The sequence below is a fragment of the Aplysia californica genome, unplaced genomic scaffold (assembly GCF_000002075.1).
Source record: "Aplysia californica isolate F4 #8 unplaced genomic scaffold, AplCal3.0 scaffold00008, whole genome shotgun sequence".
Lineage (NCBI taxonomy): Eukaryota > Metazoa > Mollusca > Gastropoda > Aplysiida > Aplysiidae > Aplysia > Aplysia californica.
The window spans coordinates 1,341,149-1,355,801 of NW_004797278.1; the positions used below are offsets into that span (position 1 = coordinate 1,341,149).

At 37.0% G+C, this 14,653-nt stretch overlaps 1 protein-coding gene across 7 annotated transcripts in view; it reads right to left on the reverse strand.

The window, feature by feature from the left end:
• Positions 1 to 1,034: 1,034 nt before the first annotated feature.
• Positions 1,035 to 14,653, reverse strand: part of LOC101846932 (cryptochrome-1) — a 31,462-nt gene continuing 17,843 nt past the window's right edge. For 3 of the 7 annotated variants that reach the window (XM_005089685.3, XM_005089688.3, XM_035969628.1), the window contains exons 2-13: positions 13,546 to 13,733; positions 12,062 to 12,201; positions 10,794 to 10,936; positions 10,208 to 10,383; positions 9,298 to 9,404; positions 8,490 to 8,630; positions 7,641 to 7,811; positions 6,679 to 6,819; positions 6,027 to 6,184; positions 4,088 to 4,275; positions 3,399 to 3,513; positions 1,035 to 1,199 (exon numbers count right to left, since the gene is read on the reverse strand). In XM_005089685.3, the coding sequence (XP_005089742.1) occupies positions 1,193 to 1,199; positions 3,399 to 3,513; positions 4,088 to 4,275; positions 6,027 to 6,184; positions 6,679 to 6,819; positions 7,641 to 7,811; positions 8,490 to 8,630; positions 9,298 to 9,404; positions 10,208 to 10,383; positions 10,794 to 10,936; positions 12,062 to 12,201; positions 13,546 to 13,690 (1,632 nt within the window). In that variant the 5' untranslated portion in view covers positions 13,691 to 13,733 and the 3' untranslated portion in view covers positions 1,035 to 1,192. Of the gene's footprint in view, positions 1,200 to 3,398; positions 3,514 to 4,087; positions 4,276 to 6,026; positions 6,185 to 6,678; positions 6,820 to 7,640; positions 7,812 to 8,489; positions 8,631 to 9,297; positions 9,405 to 10,207; positions 10,384 to 10,793; positions 10,937 to 12,061; positions 12,202 to 13,545; positions 13,734 to 14,173; positions 14,321 to 14,653 lie in introns of those variants that run through there. The other 4 variants (XM_013082166.2, XM_005089687.3, XM_035969641.1 and 1 more) reach the window with 4 other exon arrangements.

The following is a 14,653-nucleotide window of genomic DNA, read 5'->3' on the forward strand; positions in this document are numbered from 1 at the left end:
ATGATCGGAATCGCTATTAGATGAGTCTAAGTCCTGTTTCTTATTATCCAAAACGGAATTTACGGCATTTATTTCAGAGCCATTTTCATCAAATTAGTATCATTCCCCCTCACAACCCAGCGCCACTTCAAAAAGTACTTCGTCGGTCATGAATGTGCGTTTTCGAGACAACTTTCAAGCTTCTACACCCATCAAAAACAAAGAAACCACTGTTCATTGGAAAATTAAAATATTCAGGCAGAGCTAGCAACGCCGTACTTGCGTATTTTGGTAATTACAAGCAGAACTAGCTTCTTTGACGTGACCGTATCGCTGTTCCGAGAATACTCGTAGCCCGGACTGGTCCTCGTTACAAGTATACTCGTAGCCCGGATAAAAAGAGTTAATAGAGTCTAAAAATTTAATTCAGTTTTTCACTATTTTTCCAGTCACAATACTGATATGAGCACTTTTAGGAGCAAAACACGCCCACTCAGACCAAGAAAATGGGCGAGCTTCTGACTAAAAGTAAAAGTACTATAGATACCTAATATATTGTAACTTGAAGTTCAAGGAAGAGTCAAACAATCCATTTTTCCTGAAATAAACTTCCTGAAACAGGTACATTGAGATTACCAATTCTAAGTCTATGGTAGAATGGGAGGATAGGGGAAGAGACGACCTATGAAAAAAATGCCATTAACTTCTTTATGTGCTTGCCAAAATGTCAAAGGAGTATTAAAGTGATGGAAAGGCACCTGAATACCTCAAAGCCATGTTAAAGACAGAAAGACAGAAAATGTTTTCGAAAATATTATCTCACCTCTGTTAAGACAAAATATCTTAAATCATTTCAGTCTTTACACAAAGTTCAGTGAAAAAAAAAAGAATATAACTATCTTTCGCTGCCCATCTAATACAGTGAAAAGCCTGAAAGAGCATGGTGCGCAAGGCACACAAAACGTCAATAAAGCACTATATTAAAACCATGCAATGCAATATCGCATTCAAGTCAAGGCTCCACACAATTGAAATAACTCTGAAGCAAGTGGTTATTGAACATTTGAACACAGTAGCTATTTCCTTTGAGCAAAAAGGAGTCTCAATGTCATTTTGAAGGGGGCTGGAAAAAAAACGGTGAAGCACTCTCTTGAAGTACTTTTGAACACTGATATAACTTAGAAGTTTGGCAGGACAAAGAAGCCAAAATCCATCAGAGGCTGAAATATAGAGAAGAAAAACATACATGAGTCATTCTCAAAAGTGAGCTTGGCTTGAGCACTCTTTTCTTCCATCCCTCTCAAACATCACACAGGAGAATTTTGATTAAATCAGGCTCTTTTCCTTTGGAAAAGATTTGTATGTCAATGATTTCGAAAAGTGCTCCTACAAGTCTCAGCTATGAATATCAAAACCAATTAGGCCCTCAAATCCAAAAAACAATATATTATGTGTTGCAACGTGGTGGAATCAGACGTTCCTCAATGTTTGGGCATATAGAATTATTGGTATTATCTCAACGCTTGTTAATTTGTTTTGCACGTTGCAAAAAAAAAATACTCTTCTATCTTGAATAGAAGTTGAGATATTTGAGATTGAAGGAGGTGGGGTTGCCTGGTGAGAGAAGAAAAATTAGCACGAAAATGGCTCCCAAAGTTTGGTGACTTCAAAGCTTGAGTGTCCTTGGAAATTGGAAATTTACATGTTTTGCATATTTAATCAATGTTTTTCTGTCACATCCATACATAAATGTGTTTCTTAAACTAGCATCTGCGTTTGTCGCACGCTATTTTTAGCATTTTTTGGTCCGAGAATCGCGGCCGCGATTTTTGCATTTTTCAAAAAAGACAAAACAACACAGCTACTTCATAACATATTAGACATGTATTTCGATAAGTTTTAAGACATCCATGAGTATCTATTTTCTTGCAGAGAATATAATTACATTACATACTATTTATATTGCTGTCTTTAATTTTTCCTTCTTTGTTGTTTAATTTTTCTAAAAATTGTTCTGATGATTTGTTTTTCTTTTTTTGTGTTTATGCAGCGTAGTTATTTAATTTGATGCTCTTCCTACCCTTTTAAAAGTATAAATGTGTTATGTTAGAGCTTGTCTCCACCAAAACCGAATACTGACACTGGCACTCCCTAATTGCGTGTAATTCCATAATTTACAGGTAATATCCTGTAGGCCTACTTTTTCTCGAAATACACACGTTTAGGGTTAAAACAGCCAATCTTCAGACATGCGGACATGCGCCCTAATTTGTTAATTTTTGTGGTCCTTTATCCGTGCTGTTCTAATTTTGATTTCATTCTGCTGTGAAACCTTTATTTTTAACGTTTTTACACTCTGGACGACTACAAATGATATTCTGGATGCTTGAAACCGAGCTCAAGAAATTTTGGTGCTTTAGAATTTTACCTCTATCAACATATTGCCATATACATCTTCACAGAAAGTAGAAAGCTTGAACATTAATGGCAACTTTTGCCACTTTTCGTGGCAACTTTTGGACAAAAAAATGGCAACAAACGCAGATGCTAGCTTAAAGGACATCAAAGGTTTTAAGCAAATAAAGGAAATTTGAAAAAAATTGCCCAACGCCAAGAAAAATGTCGATTTCTTTGATTTCATTCTTTTGACGAGCACCTGGTATCACCAAGCTGCCTCATACATATAAAAGGTGCAAGTACTTAGAAGAAAAATATTGCACCTGTAACTTCCTTCTTTCATCAAGTTAAAGGGGTAATAAAGTCGTGTAGATTACTCGGGTCACCGCGTTAAATTATTGCTTCTCTTTTGTGATCTTCAGTTTGAACTCTTCACAAGCTTATCAAAAGAATGAAAAACCTAGTGTTTTAAGTAACGAACTATGATTATTTCACCATGACTGCCACTGCCTAGTGCTGCATTTTTTATTAAAGAATATCCTGCAAATCCATTCATATTAAGAAATTATTAACTTTCCAGTGCAAGTGTTTTATCTGATTACTTTCTCAATGTGAAAATGACCAAAAAAACCCAAAAAAACCTGTAACTATAAACTACCAAAATGTGTGAGAGACATACAAATTTCCTGTTTAAAAATTGCTTCCGTATTTCTCTTGATCTAGACTAAAGGCATTGCCACATTGTCTTTGAGTTACGAGTATGATCTCTTATTACTATACCAACAAATATTTGTTACACCTATTTTACTTTATTTAGAGAATTAAAAAAAGAAGCCTGAATGTATAACATTTTAATGAGAATAGAAATTTTCCATGGAAAAATCAAATTTGATTGTTTGAATACACACGTTCAAATTCAATATTATCGCAAATGTACTTAACAGCTATAAGGATTAAAAAATTTTTTGTAGGCTTTTAAGTTGACCGACAAGGTGTAAACGAAAGATAAAGACCATACGCACCAGATTTTGTCAAGGTTGTGCGTACACGCATCCATCAGTTCTGACCGCGTCTGTTTTCCACTCCACATCAATGTGAGCACCTCTTCCTCATTTGCAGGAGCAATGTGAGGCACATCTAAAAGAATTATAAATGATATACCATTTGACCAAATTACTCAACTTAATAAAATGACTACATGTCTCAGTAGAAAAAAGAGAAGTTTATTAGGCGATTTCTCTTACTAGCTTTTACAGGAGCCTTAAAACAAGGATTACATACTATAAACATGGACTTCTTTCATCTTTCAAAACCTTTCACCGAGAATTTCAGAAGACCTAAGCCATAAGCTATATACCGTCAATACCAGAAGAATGGAGTCTCACAAAAAATATGAACACCTTTTCAAAGGCTTAGAATGCTGTCATAAGCAAGGTCAAAAGTTCTCAAAAACTGCATTCTACAATTTCACCAGTGTCAAAAACAATTTATAATAAAACAAACATGCTAGTTGTATACTAAAACAGTCAAGGGCACAAAATTTAGAACAAAGATCTATTGCAAAAACAGAAGAAGAATATCCTGCCACTTTGCAGGATTTCTCTACTTCTACGATATTCTGTATTCTACTTCTACGATATTCTGTATTCATTCTACTTCTACGATATTCTGTATTCTACTTCTACGATATTCTGTATTCTGTAAAACAAACCTTTGGACACTTTCTTTATCGCTTCCATTTTAGTTTTGCACTCCTTTGATGCTGTTCTGTGGTCTACCATTGGCTCTGGATAGTCTTTACCAATGATACAATCTACCTCTTCCTGCAACTTCAGAGGGGCCTTCCATGGCTCAAACAAGTACTGAAGGGGCATTCGCTTCAGCTCTGGCACATACCGTCTGCAGAAGTATAAAAATAAAGCTCTACACCCTCAAAAGACATTGTGTATGCTTGCAACTTACATTTGAAGAAATCTATGTAATACAACGCACTAGGGATGTCAATTCAAAGAAGTTTGCATACATGCTTCTATTCTAATTTTAAAATCCTAACTGAAAAAGATATCCAAATTATGCTGTGCAGAAACAAGGAAAAGAAGAATTAACAAGACAATAGCTAAGTTATTTCTGTTTAGGAGAATACAGCATATCAACGAATTAAAGATAGCTATTATAAAAACATCAAAAACAGGGGTGCAGCAATGAAACAATTCCTTTTCTGTTTCTCTGCGGCCATGACAAATCCATACTGTGTGCTCACTCACAGTATGTCAGAACGTATTTGTGTGTGCACCTATAGAAAAGTACCAAAAGTCGCCACAGACCATTTTGAGCTACAGACTGAAAATGACAGAAAACCACTTTTTTGACCAAAAAGTGAGTCCACAAAAAAATGATAGTTCCACCACTTTTTAACAATGTGTTTAAAGGGTTTTCACAGATTTGACTTCTTAATATTTCATTTTGAATACTTTTGAAACTACTGTATTTTTTAAAGTCTGAATGTGTCCTACACTTAAAAGTTTATTTTCTCAAAATTAGATCTTTATACCCTCCCTTACAAAATGTGTAATTTCTCAACAACTACCTGAGATATCTCAAAAATTAAAAAATCACTGTGTTCAGAATTGAATTGCCTATAAGGTACAACCCTTATCTCAAAATGGTCAAAATCCGACTTTTGGTACCTTTCTTTAGACCTCAGATTTTTCGCCTTTATCGGAGAAAGCTAGGAGTTAGATTTTACCTACCATACGACCAGGGGTGAGACTGAAAGACAGCAGTAAGAAGGAGCCAAGGAGTAGCAGTAGAAAGGCTGCAAAAAGAGTCAGGAGCCCAGAGGAGAGGACAAAGGAGGTGAGGGGGCGGGGGCAGACGAAAGCAGACAACAGAACATTGTTAGAGAGCAGGAAAGGAGGTGAAAGGAGACACTTTTAGAGAAGAAAATTTTCCATTGCTATCCAGGTTCGAACCCAGGACCTATTGAATGAAAGACGAACACCGTAACCTCTCGACCAAGAGAGCCCCCTTTTCCGATATTTATCACCAGTACGTTGGCAATTACGTAATGAATCCATTGAATGGAGTTCGTCGGTGTACCGGCGACCAAGGGGGGTGTATCAATCATGAGCTAAAAACACAGTTCTTTGGCTAAAAAGGAAGGAAAATCTTCTGTGTGGAGTGACAAACTTGTGGATTTCGCCTTCATTTATAAACGGTTCACATTTCAGCTTTTACAACTTTGTAGGGATTCCACCATGAATTCAGGTGATAAAGAATCAGGAAGTGGAGATAAAAGTGACACTTCACACAACATACATGCACTCTTATACAAACTTTTTCCCCAAACCTAATACTTAAAATCATTTAAATAAGCAGAAACCATTTCTGAACAAGAAAATGTAAAAAGGTCCAGGGTCTTGTACTTCAAACTAATTTTTTATAGCCTTTTCCCTAAACAGGGTTTATTTTTTAGCACTCTTGCTCGGGGAGGCCACATTCTAAGGTGTAACAAAACTGAGTGACCACAATCCGAAAGGGTTAATCATTAGTAGTACTACTACTACAAACCTACTCCTCCCCCCCCCCTCCCTCCCAAAAAAATAAAGTGCATTTCATCAGTCACAAACAAAACATCACTGACCACTGACCTGACATAGGCCCCTGTTGGGTCAATACGCTTGCCATAACGTACAGGGCAGATACATCGGGGACACTGCAACACTTTCTCAAAGGCTGAGCTGGACACCCACATCCAGTTACCAGCACACACGGACCAGTCAGCATCTAACAAATAGCGATCAAACACCTGAAATGAAAGTAATATAGTTTATGTCAACATAAAATAAACGTCAATATACAAACTTACCAAAAAGATTACATCACCACAGGAATAAAAATTTCTATCATGATTATTAACATTCTTTAAACATTGCGTGTGACTTTTTTCTTCACTTTTCTCCCTACAAAAAAACCCAACAAATTTGTAGGATGTGTACTAACAAAGAGTGCAGTTCAAATTTAAAAAAAAAAGAAACCCATTGCGAGACACTAATTAAAAAATATCTGAAATGTGTTAGGACAAAGTATTCCAACAATACAACACATATCTACTCATTTCATTCCCCTTCCTTTCAATGAAAAAAAAAAGAAAAGAAAAACAGCAAAAATTAAAACAGCTTACCTAAAGCACAGTTATAAGATTGTACTTAATGTCGGCTAATGATAACAATTGGGTCCGGTTTTACTTCAAGTCCAAAGGGCAATGGCAGTTGGAGCTACGAGAACAGAAGGATCACTTACTTTCAAGCCCTTCTGCCAATCTATCCACAGGTCTCCTCTGGTGAGGAAGCACGCCACAGCATGACGGCACACCTGGTGGATCCAGCCCTCCTGGAGCAGCTGCCGCATACACGCATCGATCCAGGGGAAACCAGTTTGACCCTGGGGAGGTTTATACAATGATGGTTTCCATAAAGAAAAATAGTAGCAATGAAGAATAATGCTAGAAACTGCAGGTATGTCTTCTTGTTTGTTTGACTTTTGTTTTGTCCTGATTTGGTGCCGAATACTGGTAAGTTATGAATAGAATGTGTTAATGTAGCAGTTTCTGTTAAAGTTAGCTTGTTCAGAATGACAAAAAGACACAAGTGTATTGTTAATACATTTCAAAGTAACAGTATTGCTCCTCAGTAAAGCTGAAAAAAGCAAAAGAACAAAACACTTAGCAGGCTGTTTCTGCAAAGGATATTTAAAAGCAAAAAAAAAGCAAAAAAATCACAAATTAGCAACTGAACAATACGCTGCAACTTTTTTCTCTTTAAAGAGCAATGTAACTTCAACTGCCAGAAGTCCATACTTCTCAGTTAACTATGAAATGAGAGGACATACTTTTGTGACAGGGAAGACCTATTTTCATCACTTGTAATACCCTTCTTTACAGATTTTACCAAATATAATATTAATAAATGTGACTTTTCTATGCAGACTATTTTTCAAGAGATTGTCTTTCTTTCTTTATAATATCACATCTAAAACAATTTTTTTTAAACAATGTTACATCATCCTGACGAAGCAACTAATAACAGCTGACAGCTTCAATTAACATTCTTCTCTGGATATGCACAGTACACAAAACGGCAGGGAACAACGCATAGGCACAGGAACTTGTATGATGCAAAAATTTTTACATATTATGGACATTAAAAAAAGAGCCAATATCAACAGTTGAACTCGATAAAGAAAAAAACAATTGAGTGTCATACCTTCTTCCATTTCTCAAATTTCTGTTCATCATCATACCAATCAATATCAAGACAGATTGGGTTTTCCTTCATGCGATTGTACATTGGATTGTTCACTGACATGCAGTAGAAGTACTCTCTCCAAACGAGTTGACTGGTAATAGAGCCTGGTACTGGGCGATCAGGAAACAGCTATAACAAAACACAGATGCATCAGCATAGAATGAGTACTTGAAATACCGTTTCCACACAGATATTCATTCTGCAATCAATTAAACCTGCTTTTTTATTTTGCTCCCACTTACAGAGTTTTCTGTCTGGTAAAAATCAGACAAGGTCATGGGAAAATTATTAATAGGTTTCAAGGTGAATAAAAAAAAGCATGTTTGACTTCAACAAACATTATTAAGAATACCAATAATAAAACAGCAAGGAGAAAAAAGTTTCCATAACTGCAATACACTCAACATCACACACACATACAATTGACAGAAATGGCAAAAGAAGAAGGAATAAAGAACAAAGCATGAGATACAAAAGTCATAAATGTTTCATCCAAACGCTATCCATTACAGCCCCAGTTGCATACATTTCCATGGCCAGTTCTCTTTCCCCCCAAAACCGGTCGCATATTTAACCCTCACAGGGAAGCAGCCACCTCAAACCCAGTTGTGCATTTTTACTGTAATCAATCTCTGAAAAATATTTTACATGTTAACTTCTAAAACTTCAAACAAAATCAGTATAGAAATTTTTCAATCTTTGCACCTGAGAAGCCAAGGACTCCAGTATTACCTGCGCCAGAGGGAAGTGAGAGCTAAAAATAGCCCGCTGTTGTAAGGTTTAATTTTAAATAAAGATTATCAATACCTGAGAAAATGTATCCCTGAGTGACCAGTAAAACTTCCTAACCGACAAACTGCCAAAGCGCAGGTGAGGTGACAGGCTCATGGGCATGCCGATCAAGTTTGGATTCAGCTGAGTGGGAAGACACTGACCAATGCTGAAAGCCTGAAGAAAACATGCATCACACTCAAATCAAAGTATGACGAACAACAACATGCCAATATTTATCACATACCACTCTACAAACATATGATATTAACCTCTTTTGCCTTTGCCGATGTACAATAGCACGGACCATTCTCACAGCAGGTCTCTCATATGGTCAAACATATTATATAACTGTATTTATTATATTTTGTTAGGTTTAACACACAAAAGAACCACTACACACAAGTTCAAACGCTTTTTAAAACAAACTCAACATTTTTCCTAAAATATTAAAATTCAACTTTGACATCCAAGAGTAGACCAATAATGTTAAAACATAAATGTCGGAACATAAAAATAAAATCTACTGATTTGTTTGAATTTGGAAAAAAAGTGGAAAAGACACAATTAGTTAAACATTTCATCGTGGGTGGTTGGCAGGTGCTCTTGTGTGGTTTGTTTCTTCTTTCCTGTCAAACATCTATCGTCCTTATCTCCCCTTCTTCTTTTTTGTTTTGTTACTCTCTTGTAACAGTTCTAATCTTCTGGCGCTCATATGATTTTTTGCAGTTGCGAGCACCGTGAAACTTCTACTAAAACTAAAACATTTCATCGCTTTAAAAAAGTATATATACTAAACAAAGATTGTCACTACCTCCTCCACAACCAAGAAAAAAAACCATACCTCATGTTCCTTCTCTAAGCGAGAACTGAGCAGCTTGAGGGCTTTCGTCTCTCCACCAAGATATCTTCCAAAAGGACTTGCTTGTTCCTCAGACTCAGGTCGAATGTCTTAAATCATAAATACAAAAAGGATGTTTAGTCTAAAAAAATTTGAAGCACAGTTAACAATCACAATACAAGGCTATTTAACACTGTAAAGAAAGTGGAAGAAACTAAGGAAAGCCTTGAAATGTACTTTAAGCCCAAGAAAAAAAAATCTGCAGAAGGCTCAAAAACATACTCCCTCCCACCCCACCACACCCAAAAAAAGAAAAAGGAAAAAAGAAACGAAAAACACAATTACAACATTTACAAACAAAATAACAATGTTTCCATCAACTCAAGAGATTTGGAAAACTCTACAGCTGTAAGAAACAATTTCTATGCTCCTGAAAGTGAATGACCAAATGTCTATGTCAGGTACAGTACAAGAATAATTACATACCTTTCAAAGTCATAACACAACACGAAGCAACGCTCTTTAGTAACTTTACATTACACGCTAAAACGAAAGTAGTTTTCTTCTTTTTCTTTTCTCTTCTCTATAAAAAAAACCTTATGACCTCAGCAGGCACTAAAGTCTATGCAAGATTTCTTTAAGTTTCCCAGGAGCAAAGACTGCAATACTGCAGGCAACTTTGACCATGTATTTAACTAAAAAACTCCCCTGCTCATGATTTTCCTTAATTCGCAACATGTCAGAAAGGAAAGCAATAGAAAGAAAACCAGCCAGAGATCTGCTAGTTGCCTTGAAACAACAAAAATTGAGACTTGATCTTTATGACTATTCTATGTCCCCTGGGTCATAAATGAAGATATGGACATTAACAGTATGACAACATAAAACATTTCCCTTCAGAACACCGGCTTACCTATCTCCTCCAAAGAAGGGAGCTTGTAGCTTTCCTCATCATCCTTTCTACAAGGTAGACTTATGCCAGAGAAATCTGGATCACCTACTGGCTTTGGAGGCGGACCTACTACTTGTGCCACTTGATTGAACATAGCATAGGTCAAAGGAGGCTCACCTCCATTTTCTTCCAATATTCTGAAGGACAGAATCAACATTAAAACAAATCAATTTCAGGAAAACATTCAAAGGGAAGGAAACAAAACCTACAATTTTACTTTTAATAGACCATAGAAGTACACAGCCTATGTACAAATAAGCTGAAGTATCATTGGGTTATACAATCTACTTTTTCCAACAGCATGCTGCTTATTCAAACTTAAAAATTACTGACTCACATCACCTTAAAAATGGAAAAAAAAAAAAAATGAAAAAAAGAAAAAGGCAACTTGAATTTTGATCTTTTAGCCTGTGAGTAGAAGTATATAGAAAAAAAAGAAAGTAAAGCAACAAAGCAGAAAATTCAACCACAAAGCGGTTTTAGCATAAACCTGCAACCCCAACATCATTTTTATAGATCAAATTTTTAAAAAAATGTTTATTCTTACAAGCGTGGTTCCCAGAGCATGTGGCTGACTCGTTCGATCCATTCAACATTTTGCTTGTCACACAGTGCTTTGACACTATTGTCCCGCTCTTGCCAAACCGGTTCCGGGTCCTGCTCAAACGTCAAACGGGTAACGCCCCATTCCTTGAGATAAAACAAGTATGAATAAAGTAAAACATGGAGGTTAACACTGTTAAAAACTTGCTTGTTCATTAAGAAACAAGGTTATTGAGAAATCAGTATACACATATCTTATGATATATATGGTCCATTCAACTTAACAGAATTGGGGAAGACACAAAACAGTGTTATAATGACCAAACATTCATGGACACTTATGTAAACTAAAATTTGAGTGCATAACTTAGTCACAGTGGAGAAACCTTGAAAGACTCATCAATGAGAAAAAGGATATTTCAAGCAATAACAGTCTAAAGACTACAAAATCTCTACAGTGCAGCAACTTATGGCAGCAATAATAGTCTATAAGAATACAATATCTCTAAAGTGCAACAACTTTTGGTAACAAAATAAGTCACATGATTGATCAATGAAAAAACAAATTCCAGATGTACCATTATTTTTACAGACTAAATATGAACTGTAGTTCAATTACATGCGTAAATTAGGAAAAAACCTTGTCTACACCTAAACAGAAGGCAAACGGGAGTAAAACAATAACAATTCAGACACCTTTACACGACTTCAACTTTTTTAAAAAGCTACACTTGGAGCACACATACTAAACAGTGCTTTACTATTACAGATGTCTGTGCATGAAAGTGAACAAATTTGTATTAGTTAAAGTTAAGTGAAAAATTGCAATCCAAACTCCTTCTGAAGAAGACTGCACTCACATTAGAAACACAAGTCAAAATGTGCTTTAGCATCCAATTTTTTAATCACCTCTACATAAAGCACTGTAGGACGTTGGCAGGTGCTCTGAGGCTGTTTGCTCCTTCATCTATCGAACATCTACAATCCAAACTCTCCTCTTTTTCTTTTTATATCACTCTCTATCAACACCCCACCTCTAATTTTTGGCATTTATATGACCTATTTGGGTTCCAAGAGTTGAAAAACTCTTACTAAAACTAAACTAAACTGAAGGCAAAGCACTGGCAGTTTCATTCACATATGAATGAACTCAGATTCTGACATTACCAAAACCCAAAAACAAAAGAAGAAAAAAATCTGACCCCCCCCCCCCCCCCACACACACACACTCAAAATGGTTATCACTCACTGAAAAAAATAGATCATGTTCACCTCAAACATTTTTGCAAAAACATCCACTGGTTTCCCTCTCAGTACAAACAAGCGAGACCCATGGGACCTGAGGTTGTCATCCAAATCTTGTAGAGTCTCAAATAGAAACTGCATGCGAGGAAACGCTGCTGAGCTAATACCTGATGAGTAAATGGAGAATACAATAGTTTATCAATTTTTAAAGACTACTTCAAGTCATAATAAACAGTGATTGTATGAGAGGGAGGGAGGTGGTGGTGGGGGGAATACACATATGATCAAATTGTTAGCTTTTCACCTTAGTAAGGGTTATCAAATACTTTGGGTTCCTTTTTGGGTCAGACTTTTTATACTGTTAATTATCTGCAACCCAAAACAGCACACAAATTCCAATCTATTCATTTTTGCTTTTGATTATATGTGTTCACAGAATGAACAAAGTAATAACATAAAACATGTTGGAATTCCTTTATTCTCTAGTCTCCAGTAGCCAATACCACATCATCCCTTCTTCTGAACTCCTGATCATCTTTCAGCAGTTACTACAGTGTCACTTGTGGCAGGTTCTTTCTTCTTACACAGACTCTTGTGTCTTCCAGGCAAATCTTCTTTGAAAGAGACCACTGGGTCCAAGAGATTTTGACAAGTCTCTCATATGCTTCATGTTATACCTCATGTGATCCTTTGCAATGGTTTTACTAAAGTCTCCACAGCTGTGATCCTTTGAAAGTATATTCTTGGGGTTTAGTCAAGAAGCAACACTGCTAAATTCCAATATACCTGTATTACCTGTCCTGGGCAACCACGTCATTGCACATCAGACAGGTCCATAAGTGCTCAGTTCCTCTCTGCACCAAAGCCAGCAAAGTATCTATGCATACTGATTGTTCCAGTGCCTGTTTGATTATGGCGACGTCTTTCCTTTCCAAATAATCGTTCCTTTCGTCCTTCTCCCCTCTCTATCCCCATTTCCAGCATCCTAATGATTGCGTGGTGTTCTGCTGTCTCCCTGTCTTCCTCACCCCGCAACTTTTCCTCGAAGGTCCTCAACACTTCTCCTTTGTCAAATTTCACCTCACCATCAACCATGGCCCTGCCTGCCAGCCTATCAGCCTCCTCAATACCCTTTCCTCCAGAGTGCCCAGGACAGAATATCCACATGATGGCTTTAAGTGATGAGTATAATAGTATTGTATTGGGTTCATCCATTCACTCCGAAGCAGCCCTTTCTCAATCCTTCGCAGGATGCTCTGGGAGTCTGTGGCCATAATGAGATGGGTAGTTCTTGGTCTTTTAAAGTAAAATTAGAACTTGCACGAGGAAAAAAAAAGCACAAGGAAAACATAGTATTCCAGCATCATTGGTTGTTAAGTTATCAGGCAAGTGTTAAAAAAAAACAACATGTCTTCCCTAATCAGACCATTGTGTAGGCTTCTTACTTCACATCACAACTACAAAAGCAAATAAAATCATTTCATACAAAATTCTGATAAATAAACACAAACCTGCAACATTTCCATCCAATATGAAAACTGGATAGAACTCTCGACAGTTCTCCAAGCTGTCTAGTAGGGCTGGGTTATCGTGCAGACGGAGACCATGTCGAAACCAGTGAACACTAACATGGCTCTTTGTATCATTTTCCTCCATTGTTATCAAGGAAAGGTCCAAAGCACTGAGCAGTTATATATATCTGAATGGGGGGAAAAAAGCATACATGAAAACACTGATATTCATTTTCTAACAGCTTTACTGATCTGATGTAGAGCATCACGACTTCTGAAAGGACTTTGAATACGAAATGACTGTAAATAGTTTGCAAGGGCCCCTGGCAAAAGTTCTCACATTGAATTGAAAGATCAAACAAACCCAGGGCAAAAGTATTGAGGTATAATAATAGGAGAAAAGGAAAATCAGAAAAAAGTTTAAAAGTGCCCCTTAAGTCCAGGATAAAGCAAAAAATTACTGATTTTAAAAAAAATGGAGAAAATGACAAGAATCACGACTGTAAAAAATATAGGCGCATCAACTCCACATATACCTTCAGAAGGTATATGATTTCCTTTTGTGTAAGGGCATCTAAAACACTTTTTTTTTTAAATATAAGAGCGGGGGGGGAAAGCCCGACAATACCTGTCCTTATTCAACTAAAGCTTGAGAGTACTGTCTCGGAGGTACTGACAACCTGGTAAAGAAGACGGCAGCCCAGCCGGTGGAGTTATTACGCACGCACCGCCACTGTCAACAAACAGACTGGGTCATGGATGGAGAGCGAGAGCACTATCGACTCGTCTCCCACTGCGGTATCGCCGAGTCTCAACATCCGAGGACCTCGCACGTAGCTAGCCATTCGCGTTTCCAAGACAACCGGGACAATGTGACAAAAGACTTGAAAATTCTCAGTCGTTTATAACAAGGCAATAGCTCCTCCTCCCTTCTCCCTACCCCCTTTTTCTCCCCTTTCCATTCACACACACTTTCAATTTGCGCCTGGACCAGTTGTTAGATATATGTCTTTGTAACTCTTCTTGCAAAGGCTAGTGCTTTACTGTAACTGTGAACTCAACGGTGGCTCACGTGTTTGTGCGTGTGCGCAAGCGCTGGTGTGTGTGT